The sequence below is a fragment of the Pochonia chlamydosporia genome, assembly GCF_001653235.2.
Source record: "Pochonia chlamydosporia 170 chromosome Unknown PCv3seq00010, whole genome shotgun sequence".
NCBI lineage: Eukaryota > Fungi > Ascomycota > Sordariomycetes > Hypocreales > Clavicipitaceae > Pochonia > Pochonia chlamydosporia.
The window spans coordinates 451,248-472,546 of record NW_019154045.1 but is presented as its reverse complement, the minus strand read 5'-3'; the positions used below and the strand labels follow the sequence as shown (position 1 = coordinate 472,546).

The 21,299-nt window shown below is 51.0% G+C and overlaps 8 protein-coding genes across 8 annotated transcripts; 5 read left to right on the top strand and 3 right to left on the bottom strand.

Annotated features, from left to right (window-relative positions):
* Positions 1-1,238: 1,238 nt before the first annotated feature.
* Positions 1,239-2,798, top strand: VFPPC_10208 (exonuclease III; the record flags this gene model as incomplete). The annotated part of the gene is made up of 1 exon (XM_018288619.1): positions 1,239-2,798. One exon carries the CDS (start codon positions 1,239-1,241, stop codon positions 2,796-2,798), a length of 1,560 nt encoding a protein of 519 aa, XP_018137235.1.
* Positions 2,799-3,938: 1,140 nt separating this feature from the next.
* Positions 3,939-5,981, top strand: VFPPC_10210 (cell cycle control protein; the record flags this gene model as incomplete). The annotated part of the gene is made up of 1 exon (XM_018288620.1): positions 3,939-5,981. The coding sequence occupies one exon, from the start codon at positions 3,939-3,941 to the stop codon at positions 5,979-5,981; it is 2,043 nt and encodes a 680-aa protein (XP_018137236.1).
* Positions 5,982-6,649: 668 nt separating this feature from the next.
* Positions 6,650-8,287, top strand: VFPPC_10211 (hypothetical protein; the record flags this gene model as incomplete). The annotated part of the gene is made up of 3 exons (XM_018288621.1): positions 6,650-6,909; positions 6,971-7,204; positions 7,315-8,287. 3 exons carry the CDS (start codon positions 6,650-6,652, stop codon positions 8,285-8,287), a joined length of 1,467 nt encoding a protein of 488 aa, XP_018137237.1.
* Positions 8,288-8,616: 329 nt separating this feature from the next.
* Positions 8,617-9,324, bottom strand: VFPPC_10212 (hypothetical protein; the record flags this gene model as incomplete). Its single annotated transcript, XM_018288622.1, has 3 exons — positions 8,617-8,809; positions 8,885-8,994; positions 9,055-9,324. 3 exons carry the CDS (start codon positions 9,322-9,324, stop codon positions 8,617-8,619), a joined length of 573 nt encoding a protein of 190 aa, XP_018137238.1.
* Positions 9,325-11,389: 2,065 nt separating this feature from the next.
* Positions 11,390-14,217, bottom strand: VFPPC_10214 (hydrolase, alpha/beta fold family protein; the record flags this gene model as incomplete). The annotated part of the gene is made up of 2 exons (XM_018288623.1): positions 11,390-12,363; positions 12,423-14,217. 2 exons carry the CDS (start codon positions 14,215-14,217, stop codon positions 11,390-11,392), a joined length of 2,769 nt encoding a protein of 922 aa, XP_018137239.1.
* Positions 14,218-15,352: 1,135 nt separating this feature from the next.
* VFPPC_16893 (hypothetical protein) lies at positions 15,353-15,541 on the top strand (the record flags this gene model as incomplete). The annotated part of the gene is made up of 2 exons (XM_018294646.1): positions 15,353-15,412; positions 15,461-15,541. The coding sequence occupies 2 exons, from the start codon at positions 15,353-15,355 to the stop codon at positions 15,539-15,541; spliced, it is 141 nt and encodes a 46-aa protein (XP_018137240.1).
* Positions 15,542-17,712: 2,171 nt separating this feature from the next.
* On the top strand, positions 17,713-18,699 carry VFPPC_10215 (sterol desaturase family; the record flags this gene model as incomplete). The annotated part of the gene is made up of 1 exon (XM_018288624.1): positions 17,713-18,699. The coding sequence occupies one exon, from the start codon at positions 17,713-17,715 to the stop codon at positions 18,697-18,699; it is 987 nt and encodes a 328-aa protein (XP_018137241.1).
* A 274-nt stretch (positions 18,700-18,973) lies between these two features.
* On the bottom strand, positions 18,974-21,120 carry VFPPC_10216 (mitochondrial outer membrane protein IML2; the record flags this gene model as incomplete). The annotated part of the gene is made up of 2 exons (XM_018288625.1): positions 18,974-19,247; positions 19,322-21,120. 2 exons carry the CDS (start codon positions 21,118-21,120, stop codon positions 18,974-18,976), a joined length of 2,073 nt encoding a protein of 690 aa, XP_018137242.1.
* Positions 21,121-21,299: the final 179 nt, after the last annotated feature.

The following is a 21,299-nucleotide window of genomic DNA, read 5'->3' as shown; positions in this document are numbered from 1 at the left end:
GACTCAGGAACCGGTCAATTTCTCTTCCTGTTCGACAATGCAATGCGGCTACTACGCACACGTGTGCAGCAGTGACCGAACCTTAGATTATTGACACAGCTGCAACGATGGGGAGATGGACAGCGCCAATTGCCGGCTTCCGGATGAGTTCAAATGTTGGAGATGGCAGTGCCTGTGTGTTTGGAGTTGAAAGTGTCCAGTCTTGTGCTCGGTCCTTACGAGACGCCTCATGCGGGCCAATCAAGCCATGTACGCCATCGATGACCCCAAGAATCGCGGATGCGACCAGAATGGGACTCTCAAATTGCCCGTAGGTGAAAGTTGTTGGCACTCGTGCAACAATGACAGGGTAGTATTGGCTGTGACTTGTGGAGGTCTGGCCCGGGTCTGAATGGAGAAGATGGAGTTGGCGATAAAGTTCAATTGCTGTGTGTCTCTGTGTGGAGGAGGAAGATTGGAGATGGAGACTTTTCAGCCAGGGCTGATGGAAACAAAACATGGAACCTCGCCAAAGCGATGGGGGGAAGGTGCGAGCAAGAAGTAACCTGCCTGGATGGGAAAGCTAGAGGGGCCAAGATGGGCCTGGAGGGGCTACTTAGCGGCGTTGACAAAACATTGAGTGAGCGGGTGCCCTGAAAGCCACCCCGAAAAGACCTGCTGGTGCCCTTTGATTGGCCCGAGATGCTCAAACCAGGCACCCGGCTCGCATCTGTGGTCTCAAGGCGGGCTGAAGTGGGGCCGTGAGATGGGACTGGACATGGAGTTTGCCAGGGACCAAGATGCACACAGATAGATGCATGTCATGATCATCGCAACACGACGACAGCACGGCCATCTTCGGAGTATGTCCAAGCACATGGATCAAGTAATACGATACGAAATCATGTTTATGCCCGTCAACGTGATCGTATTACAGGCCCATGAAGGTTAGCGCGGGCAGCTGCATGACTCTGTCGTGGAAGACAATATGGCTCGAAGTGGACATCCCATGTCATTTTGGCCAACATGGATCGTTGTGTCTGGTTGTGCCATGGCAAACATAGACTTTCCGTTGACGCCGATGAAAAAGAACAGCACCGCTGGAGAGGGGACCAAATGGGGCCAGGATATATAGACAGCTTAGTCTGGCAGTTATTCTTGGTCGTTGTTCAATTACATTCGCAGTCTGCAGAGGTAGGGAGCCGATGTAATACCAGACAGTTTTGGCACAATCAACTTTGACCATTTATTTGATCGCCATGCGTCTCTCGTCGTTCCTTCCAGCTGTGTTTGCGGCCCTTGCTGCAGCCACAGCCGTTCCACGTGCGCAATCTGGATTCAAATCTGAAACAGCAGCCAGAGCCATCTCAGCCAACACCACCACAAGCCTCGCAGCCGTTGCCGGACCTCCTCTCACCTTCAACTACTCAACGCCCGATCCCGACTCAAAAAATTGGATTGGTATCTGGAACGATTATTACGGTGGCCCCGACAACCAGACTTCAGTTGCCAACTCCCTCGCCTGGAACTGGGCAGACAAGGCGCAGGGCTCTGTTCAAGTCGACGTTTCCAAGTTGCAAGCCGGACGGTACAAGGCTTATTTTCTCGCCAAGGGCGGCTACAAGTGGTTGGCCGATCCCATTGAAGTCTTTGTACCCGGCACCGGGCCTTTGGAATTCCTAATCAAGAATCTCACAACTCAGCATGCCCGCGTTGATGATGCCTTTGTCGCTGTAGTCAGTGGTCTTTTGGCCAATCCCAAGGATCAAAACACCACCTATGCAGTGATTAACCGTCATTGCGCTGATTGGGTATCAATCTCGAAGAATGGCACCATCACCGGCACACCCACGGCCAGAGGCCTGACCAAATTTACAGTCGCCGCTACTGGATCCGATGGCAGCGTTGCTCATCTACCTGTCACTGTTCCCGTCGTGAATGCGAAGGACGCCCTCGTGGAGAAACTCAAAGTCCTGACATTCAACATCTGGCAGGGCGGCAAGAATGTCAATGATTACCACAGGAAGCAACTCAACTTTTTAACTGGCATTGATGCCGATGTTGTTGGTATGCAAGAGAGCTTCTTTCGCGACGGCCTTCGCCTAGCCAAGGCTTTGGGATGGTACGTCTGGCAGAGCAACGACGCCTCCATCATCAGCCGATATCCCATTGTCGAGGTCTATCCCCAAGTCGCAGCCGGAGGTGCTGTTCGCATCGCTGTCGACGGAGAAAACAGCCAGATCATCATGTACAATGCCCACTTGGGATATGATCCTTATGGTCCTTATGACTTTTGCTTCTCACACTACGACAAAGCAAAGGTTCTTGAACGTGAGGCTGAGTCTGGCCGCACACCACAAATCATTGAGATAATGGGCCGAATGAAGCCGCAAATCGCCAACTACAAGGATGTCCCCGTCATCCTGACTGGCGACTTCAACGCTCCTTCTCACCTCGACTGGACCAATGGAACAGCCAAGCAGCACTGTGGTGTTGGCGACTTTGGCTGGCCGTCCTCCGTCCATCCCATCGAGGGAGGTCTCATCGACTCCTTCCGCGAAATGCACCCCGATCCCGTCAAGACTCCCGGGATCACTTGGTCACCCATCTACCTGAAAAATAATGACAGGGACGAACCTATGGACCGCATCGATTTCATCTATCATAAGGGCATGAAGACGCTGTCTTCCGAAGTCGTTCTGGTTGGCAACCCGACTCCTGAGCCTAATCACAAGAACAACGAGTGGACGTCGGACCATGCCGCTGTTTTGTCGACATTTAAGATTCCCAATAAACGTCAACAGAGTATACAGGCATAAACGCTGGTGGAGAAGCCAGCAAGATCTGGTGCTCGTCAAATGTTGGCTAAGTCCATCGGCTCATGCATTTTTAGCGAAAGTAAGAGTTTCTAAGTATAGAAAAGTACACTGTAATACATTGTGCGGCTGGCGACTCTACAATGTGCTTTCCCTCATTGAATACCAGCAAGTCCTCTTCACGATGCCTCAATCTCCCCTGGTCTGTTGGCATTCACAGACAGAACCCCGACACAGATAGCAGTAATCGGGGTTGCAAAACCAACCATGCATTTAAAAACTCTGTTTAATTACACAAACTGAGCCTGGATGACATAAAACACGTAGTATACACAAGCGTGATGACTAGAGAGGCGTACAGGTTCAACACAAACTTGACAAATACATCAAAGTAGCCTGGTTCAACTTCCGATATTTGCCAACACAACGTTATCTTCGTACGGACAAATTAATAATTTGTCAACGGGCTGTCGCGCACGCTACTAGCGGATGCAACGAGACTACTTAAGTAGCTTGAGCCTTTGATCCGCGTCCATGCCTCGAATCCAAGCGATCTACAGGGTAGAAATGGCCTTCCAATTTAGGCAATGCGAGGTCGCGAGAGGACGGGTAATTCGCCAATGTGCGCCTCGGCGATCGCCGCGAGCGTGGTTCTCAATTAAGTTGTAGCATCAGTCATATGGAGTACTTGGGTTGTTCAATTTGCACGAGCGATTTGGCATCTCAAGTGTATGGCGTCGGTACCAGCTGTGGAAATCCCCATGATACAGACAAGAGGCGGTGGGGAGGGTAGAAGAGTTTATTCTTACTCCAACCTGGGCAGGGGTCCGTAACTGCTGTAAGATATGTACGATGGTTTTAGTTCTTTTCATTTATTTTTGATAAAATTATTAGTTTTTTTTTTACTGAGTAAAAAACAGTTTCGTTGCCAACATGTCGAATGGAAGCCGAACCTGGAAAACCAGACATGGGACAGCTCATGGCCCCACTTTCGCCCTCAAAGCTTGATGAGCGAAGCTTTGAGCTCCAAATCTTTCGTCATGCGACAACAACCAGCAATAGAATCAATCCCATCTACCTTCGGTAGCTACCCTCCTACACATCTCTAGGCTAGCTTGCTCATGTACCCAACCTAGCCACCTCATGGACGGCCTGGATGAATTCGAAAAGTCGCTAGCGGCTGAGAAAGCAGCCCGCGACAAAACACAGCGGAGCCACGACGATGGTCATCGCAAACACAGGCATCATCATCGACACGACCGAGACGACAGGGACAGACGTAGCGAAGATCGACACCATCACCGTCACCGACACCACGAAGACGATGATGGTCATAGACATAAGAGAAGCCGGCATTCTCGCGACGATCGAGATGATTCGCACCGATCAAAACACAGACACCGTGATGCCAGTAGAGAGAAGCATTCAACCCGAGAACGCCGAAGTGACGAAGCTTCATCTTCCCACAAACCTACTGAACCATCCGATACCCCCATACGCGATGCATGGATGACAGCGCCATCCTCCATTGAAGTCGAGCATATTCGCCGTGCAGAACAAAACAAGCCCAGGTCGCCGCCTAGGGACGAACCGAAGCGCATCGTCCACTCTCGCGAACTTAATCAGAGTATACAGGACCTAAATGAGGGACGGCTGTTATCTGAGCTTCCACAACCCGTCGCTGAGAGAAACGTGGATTACGTCTTTGGCGATTCCGGCTCGTCATGGCGCTTGACCAAGCTCAGAGGCGTATATACAACTGCCGAAGCAAGTGGTCGACCTGTTGAGGATGTTGCGATTGAGCGATATGGCAACCTGGAAGCTTTTGACGACGCACGGGAAGAAAAGGAAGAAATGGAACGACGCAACATATACGGGAAAGGGTACAAAGAGAAAGAAAAACCGACAGGGGACTTGTATCGCTCTCGCGACAGCAACGAGAAGCTCCCTCAACAAGTGGCACTGGAGCCAGACGCTGGAACAGTCATACCAGAAGAGCCATCACGAGTGGCACCTATGGACCAAACATCTCTTAACCGCCTCCGTGCACAAATGATGAAGGCTAAACTGCGCCGCGCATCAAACGCTGCACAGCTGGAGGAGGAATACAATCGTGCCGCATCTGGTGCACCACGAACCAACACTTCCGAAGCTGTGGTCCTCGGCATAATGGACAATCGTCAGCTGGCGGGTACACGAGGCGAGGTCAAGGCCATCGACAACAAGCGCGGCCGCGAGAGGGGACTTGTTGAGGAAAACAATGACATGTCTATAGAAGACATGGTTCGCGAAGAACGGCGCACCAAAAACCAAGCCGGCGGCGAGGGACTGCGCCTTGCCGAGCGCATAGCCAAGGACGGCAAATACGACAACGATTTAGATTACATGGATGAGAATGCAGAAAAACTCGCCAAACGAGTACACAAAAGCGAAATCAACCTGAAAAATATGGCGGTCAATGAATTCCAAAAGATGAACCGTATCCTTGAGAACTGCGCTCTCTGCCACCACGAAGATAAGGGTCGACCACCCATTGCACCCGTTGTATCCCTCGGAACACGAGTCTTCATTACGCTCACCACGGAACCAGAAGTTAGCCCTGGTGGAGCTGTAATCGTTCCCATCACCCATCGCGGTAACCTCCTCGAGTGCGACGACGACGAGTGGGAAGAGATTCGCAACTTTATGAAGAGCCTGACACGCATGTATCACGAACAGGGCCGCGATGTCATCTTTTACGAAAACGCTGCTGCACCACATCGGCACATGCACGCGGCCATGATTGCCGTTCCCATCCCTTATGAGGAAGGCGCTACGGCACCAGCCTATTTCAAAGAAGCATTTCTCTCAAGCGATGAAGAGTGGTCACAGCATAAAAAGGTCATTGACACAGCGGCCAAGGCACGTGATGGAATGGGCAGAATGGCATTCAGGAGGAGCATCGCAAAAGAGATGCCCTATTTTCATGTCTGGTTCTCACTGGATGGTGGCTTGGGGCACATCGTGGAGAACTCAGATCGTTGGCCAAAGGGGGATTTGTTTGCGAGAGAGGTACTGGGTGGTATATGTGATACGGAGCCGCATATTATCAAGAAGCAGGGTCGGTGGGTTCGTGGTGATTCGCGAGTAGACGATTGGAAGAAGGGATGGAGGAAGTTTGACTGGACCCGGGTTTTGGAGGAGTGATGCCAATGCTTTGGCGGGACTGTATTACTGTCTATTTTTGGTTGTGTGACGGCGTTGTGTATCAACATGATGTTGGTAGAAGAAAGAGGAGTACTACATAGCTGCTGGCTCAACCTGTCCATACTTCAACGTACTTCAAAGATCCGAACGCAAGGACGAAAACTTCGACATCAACCGGTTATTACACAATGTTACAGCGACATGATTGGGTCTACTTGGCTAAATCTCTGCCGTTGCCGCCCACATGTGCTGCATGCCCACATCGTCATCACAATGGAGTGCATTTCAGCTGGATACAATCTGCCTCGAATGTGACGTGGCACCTGCATCTCTGCCGTGTTACCACTATTATCTAGCGGTCGGAAGCGTTGCCGGCGCAGGTATTTTCGTTTACAGGAATCAATTGAGTATTTGAAGATCACATATCCGATTCAAAATCATGGATCAAGTTGGAGGCTGTCACACCGCCACCCTATGAACGGCTAAACAGAGCTTTGCATCTCGGTCAAGCCTTTATCAGTCACAGAACACCCCCTGCGGGAAAATAGACTGAAGAGTCGGAAGACTGTCGTCTACTCATAATCTGTCTGAGACGACGTCACGGACGCTGACAATTTACCAATCCTCGTCGCCAACGCTTGGGTTTGAACCTGATATTTTCCGAATCAATGGGTTCCCGTATCGACACCGACATCGAGACCCTTGGTCCGCCAAACCATGAACTTTGTTCCTCTAAAGCCTCCTATTTGTCCCATGGACCCTTTACGCTAGAAGATGTCCTTTCAGTCGCCAAAACTCATCCATTTTACGTCCCCAATGTCCAATACCCGCCTGACACAGAGACCATCAGAACTGCGCGAGACAACGCAAGCCAAGGGCAAGACGGTGCCAACTTGGAGTCACAACCGCTACTCACGAAGAAACAACTGTATGGCAGAATGCGCTTGGTTTTGCAACGCAATCACCTCCAGCTGACTCTTCCCTCCCAGCTATACCATAATTGAGCGGCTCGTACAAGACCCAAGTCCTGAAAACACGTACCGGCATGCCGTTTATGCCAGCATCACTGGTGGAGGTTCCGGATCAACACCTCTCTTCTTCGCGACAGACGTGTCCGAAAATCGTCAACAGAGAGCTCGGTTTGGACAGTTCATTCGAAAAACGGGAATAATCGAGCATGGGGACTGGGTTCTAACAACCCACTGTTCTGGTGAACTCTACAGGTACCTGCAGATTCCACACATTTTCTTCGCTCTCGCCTCATGGCCCCTCAACGCCATGTCATTGAATGAAGCATGAGAGGGTTTCTTGTAGCTAACTGTGTTCACACCAGATCTCTGGATCTTGTGTTGGAAATATTAGAGAACGCTGGAGCCTCCGTTCTTGCTGCCGGAAACCTCATGCCCCCAGTCGAGTTAGCCCAGCTGGTAGTCAAGTATCATATCAATGTGCTTGCCGGGGACAGCAGCCAAGTCGTTCAATTCGTGCACTATGTGTCAACATTACCACGAGAAGAGCGGCAGAAGATTCAACTGAACAAGATAATTTACACCTCAGAAGTACTGACTGCTGCGCAAAGAATGCACATCATCACGACCCTTGGCCAAGTCAAGATCTGCTCCATTCTGGGTAGTGCTGAATCCGGTGCTTGGGCAATCAACCACCCGGATCTTGTGGAGAAGAGAGCACCCAGTAGCGCTGCAGACTTCATCTTTGACACACGCACAATGCTCGTGGAGGTTGTACCTCCCGCTCTAGCAGAGGGAGGCTCTCCTACAGATTACCCTCCTGTGCCAGATGGTCAACGAGGTGTCATCGTGCAGACGTCGCTGTCTCGTCTGCGCAACCCTCTGGTGCGTTATAACACCGGCGATGTTGGGTCATTACACCCTCTTCCTGACCATGCCCGGCCGCTTTTACCGGAAAGTGACTGGCCGTATCTGCGGGTTCTTCGACTTGAAGGGCGTGATGGCCGTTTTAGCTTCGACTGGGACGGCGAATACATTGACTTTTCCGACCTGACCAAGCTGATTACCGCTGAAGAATGTGGGGTTCTGCAATGGCAAACTGTTCTGGATACGATGCAGCCCTCGCTGGAGTCGTCTCTGGAATTTCGGCTGCTTACATCGCCGCGAACCGAAGGGCTTCTGTCTCTTGAAGACCTTACTCAGCGACTAAGGAAATTCGTCCATGCGTATTCTTCAAATGAGCACCGCTTTTTCGTCACGTTTGTTCAGGATCTGAATGGGTTTGAACTGAGCAAGTCTGGTAGAAAGGTCATCAAGTTTATAGATCGTTACAACTAGCGGCTTTGCTCGCTTTTGAGTAGCTAATCGTCTAGAACGCTTTATCTCGGACACTCTTAGAATCGGTAGGATGGATTTTCATAGTCAACGTCACTTATCTTTTCCCATTGCTGTTGCCGTCAAGTTCTCCAACATTTTTGTCACTAGTCTCCCAATACGAGTGAGGTGATTTGTTTTATGTTCAGGTTGATGATATAGACCCCTATGAGTTCGGTGAAATTGAACTCCCAGCTACACTACTTTAATGTCTACACCACCAGCTCTAATCAAGCCACATCCATTGAACTACCTGCTCCTGACACTCCACAGGAATAAATGAACCGTCCTCCTTAATAGGATTTATGGCAAGGAAGTTCCGGCTCAAGAGCTTTGATGCATTTGCCGTCCCTCCGTCCACCAGTGGTGATGTGGAATATCTCAAGTTTCGCGATCCCTGTACCAGAATCCATCCCGCCGTTCCATTCACCCACAAACATGGCATAATTGATCCATTCGAGGCCCGGAGCGCCAGTTTCAATGGTTCTAGCAATCCACCAATGTCAGTTACATCCGTGCTTTCACACGTTGAAGGGGGAGTCTGAAGAAAATGGCACATACACGTGAGCAAAGCCGTGAATGTCCAGGTTGGCGTATCTTGCGATCCCCGCCATTTTAACCAAGAAGTTGTTCCCTGATTTATCAGCGAAGACATAGTGGTTCTGGTAGTTCTATTCCACACACTTCATTAGCACCTTCACTTTCTAGCCGTGTAATCAGGGTTTGCTGACCGTATACTCTGCACCAGTGGACTTCAACACCGTCTCAGTCGCACCGGTCAAATTCGCAATGATGTTGCCCTGCAGATGGCCATTGACCGGTCCGCCTGCATTAGGAATACTTGCTACAATGGCATTGGGGGTGGTCACGTTGACGGGCCATCCGACTGTGAAGTCGATGGTCAGAAAGGGTTCAGCCTTGGGAGGATAGAAGGTATATGAGGCTTTCTTGGCAACAGCAGCGGTTAGGCTGGTTGCAAGGAGAAAGAGTGCGTAAATCATGGTAGAAGAGGTGTAGTTGAAGGATGTTATGAAGCGTTTTTATGAGAGCCGCGGTTGGGAATGGTCAGCTAGGTCAAATTGTAGTGGACGACGAAGCTGCTTATATATACATAGGATATGAGGAAATTTTAATCTCGTCACTAGGAAGCTGGTAAACTTGGGGCTTACTAACGAACATACGTTTTGTTCAACAGCCACTCATGACCGAAATTGTGAAGGTCTAGCATGAGGCATCTCCGTTACCAGGTTGACGGTTGTCTCTATGAAGCAGCCACGCGCGGTTCGTTCAGTATTACAGACCATTAATGGAGCCGTTTCAAGGCATTTATCCTCATATTTCAGCCAATTCGGCACGAGTGTATAGTTGCTAACCGCGGATCCAAATGGCGCAACCAGAAAGAGTAAGTATGTACGCTCCTAGAATTCATGAAAGCCACGACTTTACCAGGGACTTCAGTATCCCCGTCCGCTGCGGTGGACCTGAATGGTTCAATGTTGCCAGCATCACTCGCAGCTATTGCCATGTTGAGGCAGCTTCATACTCGAGTCTCGCAGGTAAAATATACACCCAGCCTCAGGGATTCGTCGGGCGATAACCGAACGTGTCCAGTGCCGGCTCGAATGCAACATGTGGCGGCACTAATTTCCATGTTGTGATCTGATAGGCTTACATGGGGGTTGATGTAAATTTGAGGAAGCATCAAATGGATTTCTCGAAGATGCAGCGGGAAGAGTAGGAGACATCACGGGAGCACAACAGAGTCAGCAGTACCAGAATAGAATCTGTAACTATTTCAGACATATAGAACATAAACGGCCAAATTTGTACTTGCTGTAGATTCGTATAGAGACCCGTCACCTCATAGAATTTACTCAACACCACAAGAATTACAACCGCTGGCTTACACAGTGATTCCAAATGACCCAGCAACACATTTAACTACGCAATAACACGCGGCATAGACATACTCTCAAAGGGCAGGTCCACAGGTTTCCATACATTGTGGCTGCTGACACTTACTCAGAACGTGTCAAGGATTATCGCTTCCAAGTCTAAGCGATTGGTTCCCAACAATGAGAAGCGACTCCAGCAGGAAATTATTCTATCTGTGAGCGACAGCCGTTGAGAACATCCAGGGCATCGGAAACTACTCAAACTCGTCAAGGTCATTGCATGATGCTCATTACAAGTTTGAAAGGCAAAGGTTGCCGGTCAAGCATGCGGGTGATGCTCCCAATCTCCATGCAAACGATCCACCTCACCAGTGATGTGCTTTGACGGATTTTGCCAATACCCAGCTGTTTTTCTACTTGAAAGCGACCTCCGTTTGTCATGTACAAAATGCCAGTATGAGCGTCGTTTCTCGACTATCACAAGTCGCCTGCTTCCAGCCTTTGCAACATCGCCTCACTGTGCGAATCTGGCTCTCCAATATTTTTACTGCACCGACTCAATAAAGAATACACGCTGAGCTCTACTCTCGATATTTCCAATTGCTGATCGCTAGGAACTGAACTATGCTTCAATCCGAAACCTGGCATGATCTCTTTGTGCCATGTCTATATACCATAGCTGGACTGCTGCACTCTGGGCAACATGTCAAACTTATGAGCTCGAAGCAGCTAGTTCATCAGTTTGTAACGCCGAATATTTGAACAAGCTATTCCAGGTGAACGCCCAACTCAACTCTTCGAGAACAATCACAAATGGGCGGTAAGACTCTTCACCAGGTCAAAATGGTCTCACGATACCACAGAGTAAACGCACAAGGCTTTGCTATGTTCTATTACGCCAGCCAATGCATACAGCCTCATCCAAGCAGACTTGTTATCAGTTTCTCCCATCCAAATTAACGCATGCCACCCTGCTGTTCTGCTAATAATATATAATACAACGCACTAATTAATACCGGGGTATCGTCGTGGTGTTACGGTTGCTCCGCTTCCGCTAGATAAATGATATGAAGTCGAAATGCATCAATGAAGGAGTGTGCCTAGTCCTGGTTCCATCCCAAGATTTTTTACCTTGCGCCTTGGCTTGGGTGATTAGCGAAATCGAGATAGTTTACCGAACAAGTGTCCCTCGTCGTCCTCTTTCGCGGTCCTTCCGTCCGTCAGCGCCAGTGACGCGCATCCAGTCTTCCCACTCTTTGCTCATTTCCATCAGGACAGAGCCCATGACTGTCGCGCTGGCCATCAACCCGTGTCCCTCGCCCTCGAGAACACGCACCTCGCAGCGACGCATCGTCTTGCCGAGCCATTTTACGTTCTCGACAGGGACACGAGTGTCTCTGCTGCCATGGTGGATCACCACCGGCCTTGTGATGTCGACATAACGAAATCCAATAGTGTGCCGTCGCTCAAGACACACCAAAAGGTCAACAGCAGGGTTGGCGCCCGTGGTCGCCAGCTCCCAGATGGCGTGAGTAAGTCGAGTATCGTAAGTCATTTGACGTTCCTTGTCGGCCATTGCATCAATCGTGGACTCAGCTATTGCCGAGCCTCGATTTACACCGTTACCACCGACGGGCTGAATCTGGTCCATATGCTCGCTGACATTCGGTGAATTACACCCATTCTCGGTGTTACCACTTTCCGATATGTCTTTCCTTTGTGGCGTGTTATTGATATTCTCCTTGTCTTGCATCGGTGTGATATTGCGGTTTGCGGTACTGTTGCCATCTTTGCCCTGTGTATTCGACTTGCGTTTTGTCCGCCGCGGGTTCTTGGGCAGAGAGCTGGTGATGGAGCTGCTTGTTGCCGTCATGAAACTGCTATTAGCTGCCTTCAAGAGAGGTGTTGGCAAAGCACGTAATATCTTTTGCGACGTGGGAATGGCATTAGTTGGGGGCATTGTTTGAGATCCACCAAATACGTTCATTTGAGAAGGGGGAATCCACGGCGCCAACAAGTGAATTCGGCCGCGGATATGCTGGGGCATTCGTAATGCCGTTGCAAGAGCATAAATTGCGCCGGCGGAGTGGGCAAGAATCGAAAACTTGGTTATCTTCAACGCCTGGCAGATGGCATACACGTCGTCTTTTCATCAATTAGCAAAATTCATGGCCACATTGCAATGTTGGAGCGTAGGTACTCACCAGGCCAGCTCAGAGGTGTCGTCGTCCCATCCGCATAAGGCTCACTATCTCCAACACCTGGACGATCCGGGGTAATCAAGCGGAGCTTCAAGGTCAATGCCAGCTCGTCATAAAATGCCGTGATGTACCTTGTCAGGCCCATACCAACACAGCAAAAGACAGCCGATCCACTTGCATCGCCAACTTCAGAGAAGGAAATCACTCGGCCAGTCTGAGGATGTCGAATCTTCTGGGAAAGCCGTGGGGAGCAGAGGTAGGATTCCACAGCGTCATCCACGGAATCGGCAGATCCAGGTCGTTCGTAACCGGCCGGGTAAGCCTGTTGAGGTTGTTGGGTGGGTTCGGGAGATGCAGCCGCACTGGCTCTAGATTCACTACGAGGACTAAATTGTCCAGATAACCGCTTGAGTTTTGAGCTACTGCGCTTGAGTCGCAAAGCTTCCTTTGGTCCGGGGCTCAACCGGCCAGACAACCGACTACTGCTTCGTTCGGCGCTGTGTTCTTCCTTTCGTCTCTGTGCCACTGCAGGAAACGGCGCACCGTCATCGTTGTAATTGATGGCATCCATGCCAAAATCTGGAAGAGGTCGAGTGGCTTTAGATGCCGACACAGGTGATGCTGGGTATTCATCTGGACCAAGTAAGAAGGACTTTTCTTGGGTGCCTGTGTCTGAGCCTGTGCGTTTATGGTGCCGCAGTGGTAAATCGCGGCTGTCACCATGTTCCTCTGCCTCTAAAATGGCTACACCCGTTGATGTGTCATAGTCTTGTTTCGATCGCCTTGCGCTTGATCGTTTTGGTTGTGTTCTCGACTTTCTCAAGCTCGAGTCTCGAGTAGGAATTGGCTGTGGGCTGCCCAACGTCGCCTTTGGATCATTCACCCCAGGGTTATCACTGTGGGATCCAGGCTCTTCACTGATAGCAGTCTCGGCGAGGAAGGGGTCTGGCCTAGCCCCATTACCCATGCTGCCGGAGTGTCCCCCACTGGGCGGTTCGCTCTGACTGACAGAACGTCTCGGCAGTCGTTTTCGTTCGAATTCTCGTTCTCGAAGACGCTCCTTGGAGCTCATGTACATAAGTCCCTTGGTGCTCCGGCCAGCTCTCTTGCCCCAGCTATCATGTGATCGATGATGCTTCAGCTCTGGGGTAGGCGCGGAGCCGCGTTCTATGGACAGGTTGCCTATGCTGTGTGCGTCATCGTTCTTGGAGGTAGCAGAGCCTGGAGATGATGGACGCGAAGCTGCGCTGCTGCTGCGAATGAAGGACCGAAAACCAGATCCGCTCTCACGGCTGGGACTCCGGGTGGGCGGACTCTTTGCACCGGTCAATGGCGAATATCCGCTTGTTGGTTTGGAGGTACGAACAATAGGGGGGCTCGCAGCTAGATTGTCAAGGGATGTAGGATCTTGGGAAGGGTTTTCGGGCTCAGAACGATTACGACTATAGGCGCCGTAGTCGACGCCAAAGCTGCCAGTGCTTGGGCTGACGGGTTTCGTGGGTAAGGTAAAGTTGATGGCAGCGGGGTGCGATTCGAAGTGACTGCTGGCTGGTTGAGAGATGGCGCTGAGGCTGGTAATGAGGTTTGATATGACTTCGGGGGAAGCGGGAGGGATGCTGGCGTGTGGGATTCGCTGAGGTGAGCGTCGACGAGAAGCGCGCGAGTGATGATCTCGAGGGTCTCGAGGGTCTCGAGGGTCTGTAGGATCTCTAGGATCTCTCTGGGCGAGGTGGAAGTGGTGACGAGCTGGGATAGGGGGCACGTCGTCGTCGGCCGAGGCAGCAAACCTGAGATCCATTGCCTCTTTCTACAACCCAGACTGAGGACTGCGTACTCGGTACTCAGTACTCAGTACTCTGCACTGCTGCTTGCAGCCAAGACAGGACAAGTCAAAGTCGGTGGATATGCAATCGGTCTCAGGAGAGGGAGGAGCACATGCAGCCAGCAAGCCAACGGAAGCAACTCACGAGTCAAATGCCCTGGCGCTTGGAACCTCGTATGCTCCAGCCGCAAAAAAGTGTCAGGTGTGTAATGAATGTGTATGGAGTAGGTACAGTGTTATGCAAGCACGAATGCATGCATGTGTTTGTCGGTTGGGGCGAGTGTGTGAGTGTGAGAGTGTTTGTGCCTGTGCCTGTGCCGTCTGGTCCAAGCCAAAGGAAGGGACAAGGTATTTGTCGTAGTGTCGACTACGTCGTCGGTACAAAGACCGTAGGACAGGGTCCAGTCGTCAAGCGCTTGGTCGTTACGGCAGTGCTTCTGAATCCCCCCTGTGCAGTAACGTACGGTATCGTACCGTAAGCGTAACCAAGCCGTGATGGCAAAGGGGGCAAAGTGTATGTGGTTAGTGTGAGCGTGGGTGCGTCGTCGGGTCTGTGTTTGGTTTGGTGGATTTTGATGGCGGCGGCTGGCGGGTCTCTGTGCGTTGGAGTCGCATTCAATGGTACCGTATGGACATGCTTGTTCTGGTTGTGAAATTGGGAGTTGGGATTGATGAGGATTGCAGAAATAAACGCCGAGTTCGATGCCGATGCCGATGCTGATGCTGATGCTGATGATGCTGGGTGACTGTGCCGTCTGGTAGTGCAGTTACCGTTGTGTCGGGTCCCAAGGTCAACGTTGACTACCTAGGTACCTAGGTAGTTGACGTCTCCAACTTTCCAAGCCAAGGCCAACCGTTGATCAGAGCCGTCCCTAGTCCAGTCCGGTCCAGTCCAGTCAACTGGTCGGTCGTCTTGGTGCTTGGCGGAAAGGTGGCCGATTAGATTAGGGCTAGGGTGGAGGAAGAGAGAGGGAGGGAGAAAAAACAACGAGAGACAGAGAAAGCAGAATTTCTTTTGCCCCCGTCTGCTATCCGGTTGTTTGGTCTGGTGTAGTTTGTTTCCTCGTCTTGTTTGGCAGTGTTTGATTTTGTTTGATTAGATTTGCGTCCGATGCTTGCTTGCCTCTCCAGACCCGACAAGGGGCATCCATCGATGGAGCCGTTTGGTGGAGCCGGTACTTATAAGTAGTCGGAGAACAGTCTAGTATTGTACATGTAGGCAGAGAGAAGGAGCAGGTCAAATGACGGATGGTTCATCAGAAAAATGAGCACAAGGAGAGACAAGGAGCGACAACAGTGACAAGGACCGGGAACCAAGCACTGACCTCCGGCTGAGCTCCCCAAGCAAGGCGGATTTATTCTAAATTAGTCGAACGGGGTGCAATTCAACTTTTTGCGGATCTTGTGCCTGCCAAATCCAGGGGTCCAACCTCGACTTGCTTGGCGGGCCAGGCTTGGGCCAGGCCTCGTCGTCGGATGAAGGCGCTTTGTCCAGCCCAGTCTCTCCTCCCAGGTATCGCGCACTAGGCATCGATTTGGCCTCAGCCGCCTCCAGCTAATACATAATAAGAAACAGCTGGGCCGTGTTTGGCCAATTGATGTGATGGTTTAGATAGGACGAGACTATAGCGTGAATGTGGCCCCTGACTTGGAAAGCCGTCCATGTCTGGTAAAGTACTCCGTATTGACTAGTTGATTGTGGGCGACAATGGCAGCTCAACCATATCAAATGGCATGGGCTCAATTGGGCGAAGAATAGCAAGGCAAATTTATTTTTGTATTCAACTTCATTACACGGAGCACATGCATACATGTACCAGCTGTCAGGTGCACACACTCTGAACATACTCCAAGATCGACGGACCTTGACTGAACTCCTAGCCTTGTCCGGCACTTGGATTGCCAGACATGTTTTGATCTGCAGAGCACGGAGTAAAGTATCAATTGATGCATGCAATTGTTACCAGACACCTGATACAAGATCCATACTCCATGCTCTGTAATTAATACAGTACAGTACACCAGTTGATCTCCCTCACACTTAACTGCCCAGTACCCAGTGCCGGCTTTGTCAGCCAATCTCAAACTCAATCTTTCTCGTGGCTTGCAAGTTGCAACACACAGACGATTCCTAGACATGTTGTGCCATCATACTTTGGTGGCGTTGACAGCCGTAAGTAGTTGGCCATTTCGTCCGATACTCGCCAAGTCCAAATGATAGTAATAATATATCTCTATTTCGGTTTTCGACTGTTAGACCTTGAATTCGCTCAAACGTCGGATTGGATCCAGCTACAACTCGGTCGATATCTGACTCTCGGCCGACATCGCAAATTATGACCGGCACGCAAGGACATTCTAGAGCTACAAAACTATAATACGCAGGATCAACCCCATTGTACTAGACCACAAACACGTCCGTCCTGTGCGTCAAAGCAGACAAGCTCGGTTCAGAATGAGTGTCATTGGCTGGGAACAGGCTTGACGCTTTTCAACTGTCCTTATTTACATAAAGTATATTGAACACTCGTCATGTAATCATGTCACCGCGTGCGCCGGATCCGAAGCCGTCCGGTGCCCTGCACACATGACAGTTGACATCTGCCAGAGTGTCTGTCTGCTTGACTCGTCAGATTTGAAGACTTACTTGGATAGTCCGCCTCCAGTTCCACAGACTACCAGACTTGGACCTGGGGAATGAATACATCGCTAAATGTCCCCTTTTGGAGTAGCCACATGCACTCGCTTGTGAAGCGACTGTGTTGGACGACGTGCCAGAAATAACTTGTCAGACACTTTGGGATTTACTCCGTCGATCACACCACGTTCTGGTCCGTCATGCAGAGTACCAAAGACTGGTTGCCAAGAATAGATATACAAACGAAGATGCTGCCTTTCGCAATTTCCAACTTTGCATAGTAGTTGGTCGCCTCGAATACTTCTCTAAAATGTGACAAGCAACATTGAATAGTCGAGCCTCTCCGTCCGTGTGTGTGTGAGTCAATTCCATTGGTCTCCTGTCTCTCCATGTCGCCTCTGTCAGCTGTTGACTGGCTGGTCCAGCTGTCGCGACGTCATCATGTCAAAAGCGGCTCAAATGGAGCAACTGGAAGGAGCGCTCCATGTCAACCACTTGAAGGTTCGACGCCACACTTGCCCCAGATGCCAAAAACCTGTTTGCCGCGGCTCACACCCACGCATCTCACCCACATCTCCTGCCCTACACCACCAGTCCTGACCTTGGTCAAGCCGCATACAAAGTGGCTGGCGTCCGATGTCATGTCACCATGAAGCTCATCAAGCATCTATAACTCATTCACTGGCAAAGCTTCCAAACACCATTGCGACTCGCAACTTTCATCTCGCCAGTCATTATCCAGACTTGCACATATTGCGCTCCAAGTTCATCCATCATCACCTGCTCGCTCTCTGGCCTCAAACACGTCCGTGCGTCAAACGCCAGCCCTCATCATGTTGGACGTACTCCTCTCCATACCAATTTTATCCTACATCTTTGCTCCCACCAGTGGAGCGTCCTTGTCCACGTCGGTGAATATCATATTCTTCTACATGACATGGACCAGCCTGGTCTTTTCTCATCCGGCTCTCGAATTGCACGTATCCGGCGTTTTGGTCATACGCGTCATCTTCTGGCTCATCCCGTCGCTTGTATTCCTGTTGTTTGATGTCGGCGTGCCCAGTCTGGCCGCGGGAGTCAAGCATGGCGGACGCAGCTCCTTGCCCACACGAGATGCGCGCAAGCTGGGAAAGATGCTGGGTCTGGCCGTGCTGAATATTCTCATCTGCCTGGCGTTTGAGGCGGGAACCAGCACCCTGTACACGATGCTCTTCAGGAAACACATCTTCAAGATGAACACGACGCTGCCGCTGCCCTGGACGGTTTTCAAGCACTGTGCCTTTATACTGACCGCTCGTGAGGTGCTCAACTTTTATATCCACGGATACGTGCTGCACGGTTCCTCTTGGCTGGCAAAGAAGCATATCGCATATGCTCACGCCAATGCCGGCGCCCCGTTTAGTTTGCAGGTATTCACCGATTATCCCGTAGCAATGGTCTTGCATCGGTTTTTGCCGGCATTTCTCCCGTCAGTGCTCATTCGGACACACTTGCTCACATACTTCTTGGTCCTCATCATCACCACCATTGAAGAGACGCTATCCATGTCTGGGTACACGGCGGTACCGGGCATCGTCATGAGTGGCATCACACAACGGACAGCAATTCACTACGCGAGTAAAGGCTCTTCAAACTATGGCGCGTACGGTATTATGGACTGGGCGCATGGAACCAGCCAGGGTCGCGGCATTTTAGAAGATGTGCGGAACGAAGCTGAAAAGCATCACGTTCCAGAGAAATCTGCCGCCAAGGTAGATGAAGGATCGAGTGTCGTGCAGGATGGTGTGGACTCGCTAAAGCAGCGATTGCGATCAAAATAAAAGCAGCAGTTCGCTGGCCGGAGGGAAGGATGTATTTGATATCACACACGTCGCTGGGATACAAGGCAATGTAAAGATGATGTAATGACGAGATACCCTGTCACAGTTTTGGTCTAATAAGAGTACCAAGTTGGAATAATGTTGAATCTCTATAATCTTATCCGATACCTGTTTCAACGCCAATCAAAACTTGTGATGTTGCAAGATTCCGGCCAATATCCAATGCCGTCCACCCGTATATCCAATTCCATGCCATGCACCATGTAAATGCTTTTCATGTCCACGCATTCTTCTTCTTGAACCACTTCAACGTCTCCAGTCCACTCTGAACGCGCATGCCAACCCGCGCATCCAGCACAAACGTCTCCCACCCCTTGACCTTTTCAAGGTACGCTTGACACTCATTTGTCTTCTCGCGCCTATATGCAGCTACTTCGTCTGGCGTTCCGGCAGGCGGATTGCAGCACTGCGTCCATGCGATCGCAGCCAATTCGTATGTCGCCACCGGAAGAACATAATCATCCTTATTGGTACCCTTGAACAAAGACCTATTACTCCAGATATGTAAGCGTTTCTTCTTAACAACACACCTCACAATCAAATGAGTGGCATCACAACACACCTATCATGTACCAAGACGTTCTCTTCGAGAATCTTGATCGCCTCATCCATCTTCCCTTGCCCCTGCAAAAGAGCCGCCAAACCAATCGCCCGAACCGCCACATCATCCTTCTCCTGCTTGAGCTTCGCAACCACGTCCTCATCCGCCGTACATCTCTCCCAGTCAAGATGGTCCATCGCCTGAGCCAGCTGTTTCTCAGACATGCGCTTCTGCCCATTCCAAAAGTAACAAATCTCAATCGCGGGAGACGACCCAATGGCATCTACAAGATCGACATTCAACGTCTTCGCCTGCTCCTCCCACTTTTGAACCTTGCGCTGCAAAAACGTCTCTAGCGGTAATTGCCGCGCCATCAGACGCTGCTTGCCAGCAACCTGCGGCGCTTTCCGGAAATACTCCTCCGTCTTGTTCTTGTGCTTCTTTGCTTCTGTCACGTCGCCGCTGTGATATGCGTCGCGGTAGAGCTCGAGAGACGCACAGCCCGCCATGTAGTAGTACATGCCGGGACTCCAGTCGCTGATTTCCAGACACCGCATGAAGGTGTCCCGCATGAGCTGCCAGTTTTGCAGGATCATGGCATTGATGGCTAGTTCGAAGTTGTTGACGGCGGTGACCTGCTTCATTGCGGACTCTTTGCCCGTGGACAGCATCTCGATGGCCTTTTCTAGGTTCTTGTCGTTGGCGTGGAGGCGCGATTCTTCGACGCGCCATAGCCTGGAATCTGGGTACCGAGCGCGCAAGTCTGCAAGTAGTTTTCTGCACTTGTCGTGCGGGGGACCAACGGATTCGGCGTCTTCGTCGTAGTCTTTATCGCTGGGGAGGATGTCCACTGTGCCCAAGAGGCCGTTGTAGTAGGCTAGTAGCATCATGCCTGCGATGGCGCCGTTGATGTTTTCGTGGGCAGCAGAGCGCCAGAGCATGTGTACACCTCGTACACGATCGCCGTGGAAGCCAACTACTGATAGGATACGAGAGAAAGTTGGTGGAACGAGACTCAAGATAAGAAGAATGAGCCCGAAACACATATTTGTGCCAGAGTGAATAAAGGCATCCACCGGGTCCGTAACTTGAAGGTCTGTCTCGAGGTGGACAGACTGAAGCTTGAGCGGTGTCAGGGGCCGTGAACCGTCGTATTCAGAATCACCGGGAGGTTGATCCGGGACATTCAAATGTGTCGACGATGAATTCTTGTCTCCATTTGGAGTTTGCGCCCCAGACATAGACGGCCTGGAACTCGGCGTCTCGCTTTTCACTCCATTGTTCAAACTGGCCTTTTGCGCCGCCGCAGCTTTAGCCTCAACAGCAACTATACCGTCGAGAATGATAAACGCCTTGCGCAGCTTGTAGAAGCTCTTCATGGCCTCAACAATACTCTCATTCAGCACACCCACCACCGCACTCATGAGCTGCGTCTCCGCCCTGACGAGCTCGTACTCCGTGCCAGGAGGGTAAATCCTGCTCGCGGTATGATTGTGAGGAGCATACTTTTGCGCCCTCTTGTAATCCGCCCATGCCTTTGTCTCACAGTCCGCCAACTTGGCCGCCGTCTGAGCCATAACCTCCTTCTCGAAGCCGAGGATAGAGCGCATGAAGAAGGTGACGGCGGCGCCGAGGCTGTGAAACGACGAGTCGCCCTTTTCGAGACCCTCCCACGCGCCGTCAATGTCGTCGTTCATGATGAGTCCCGTCCATTTTAAGGCGTCGGCCAGGTTTTCCCGCTCCTTTGTGGCCAGGGTTTGGGCTTTCAGGGAGTCGGTGCTGGAGTTTGTGCTGCGGAACCATCCGCTTAAAAGACTCATGGTGGTGAAAGCAACGACCAACAATGGCCGCGCGGGGTTTTGGGTTAATGAGAACTGTTGCGAATGGCACGGAAGATGAGGAAGTGAATGTGATTATATTCACGAGATGTTGTTCCAAAAAATGATACAAGGCTCAGCCCTAGATAAGCCACCGGACCTTGTCACACTCCACGACCGGA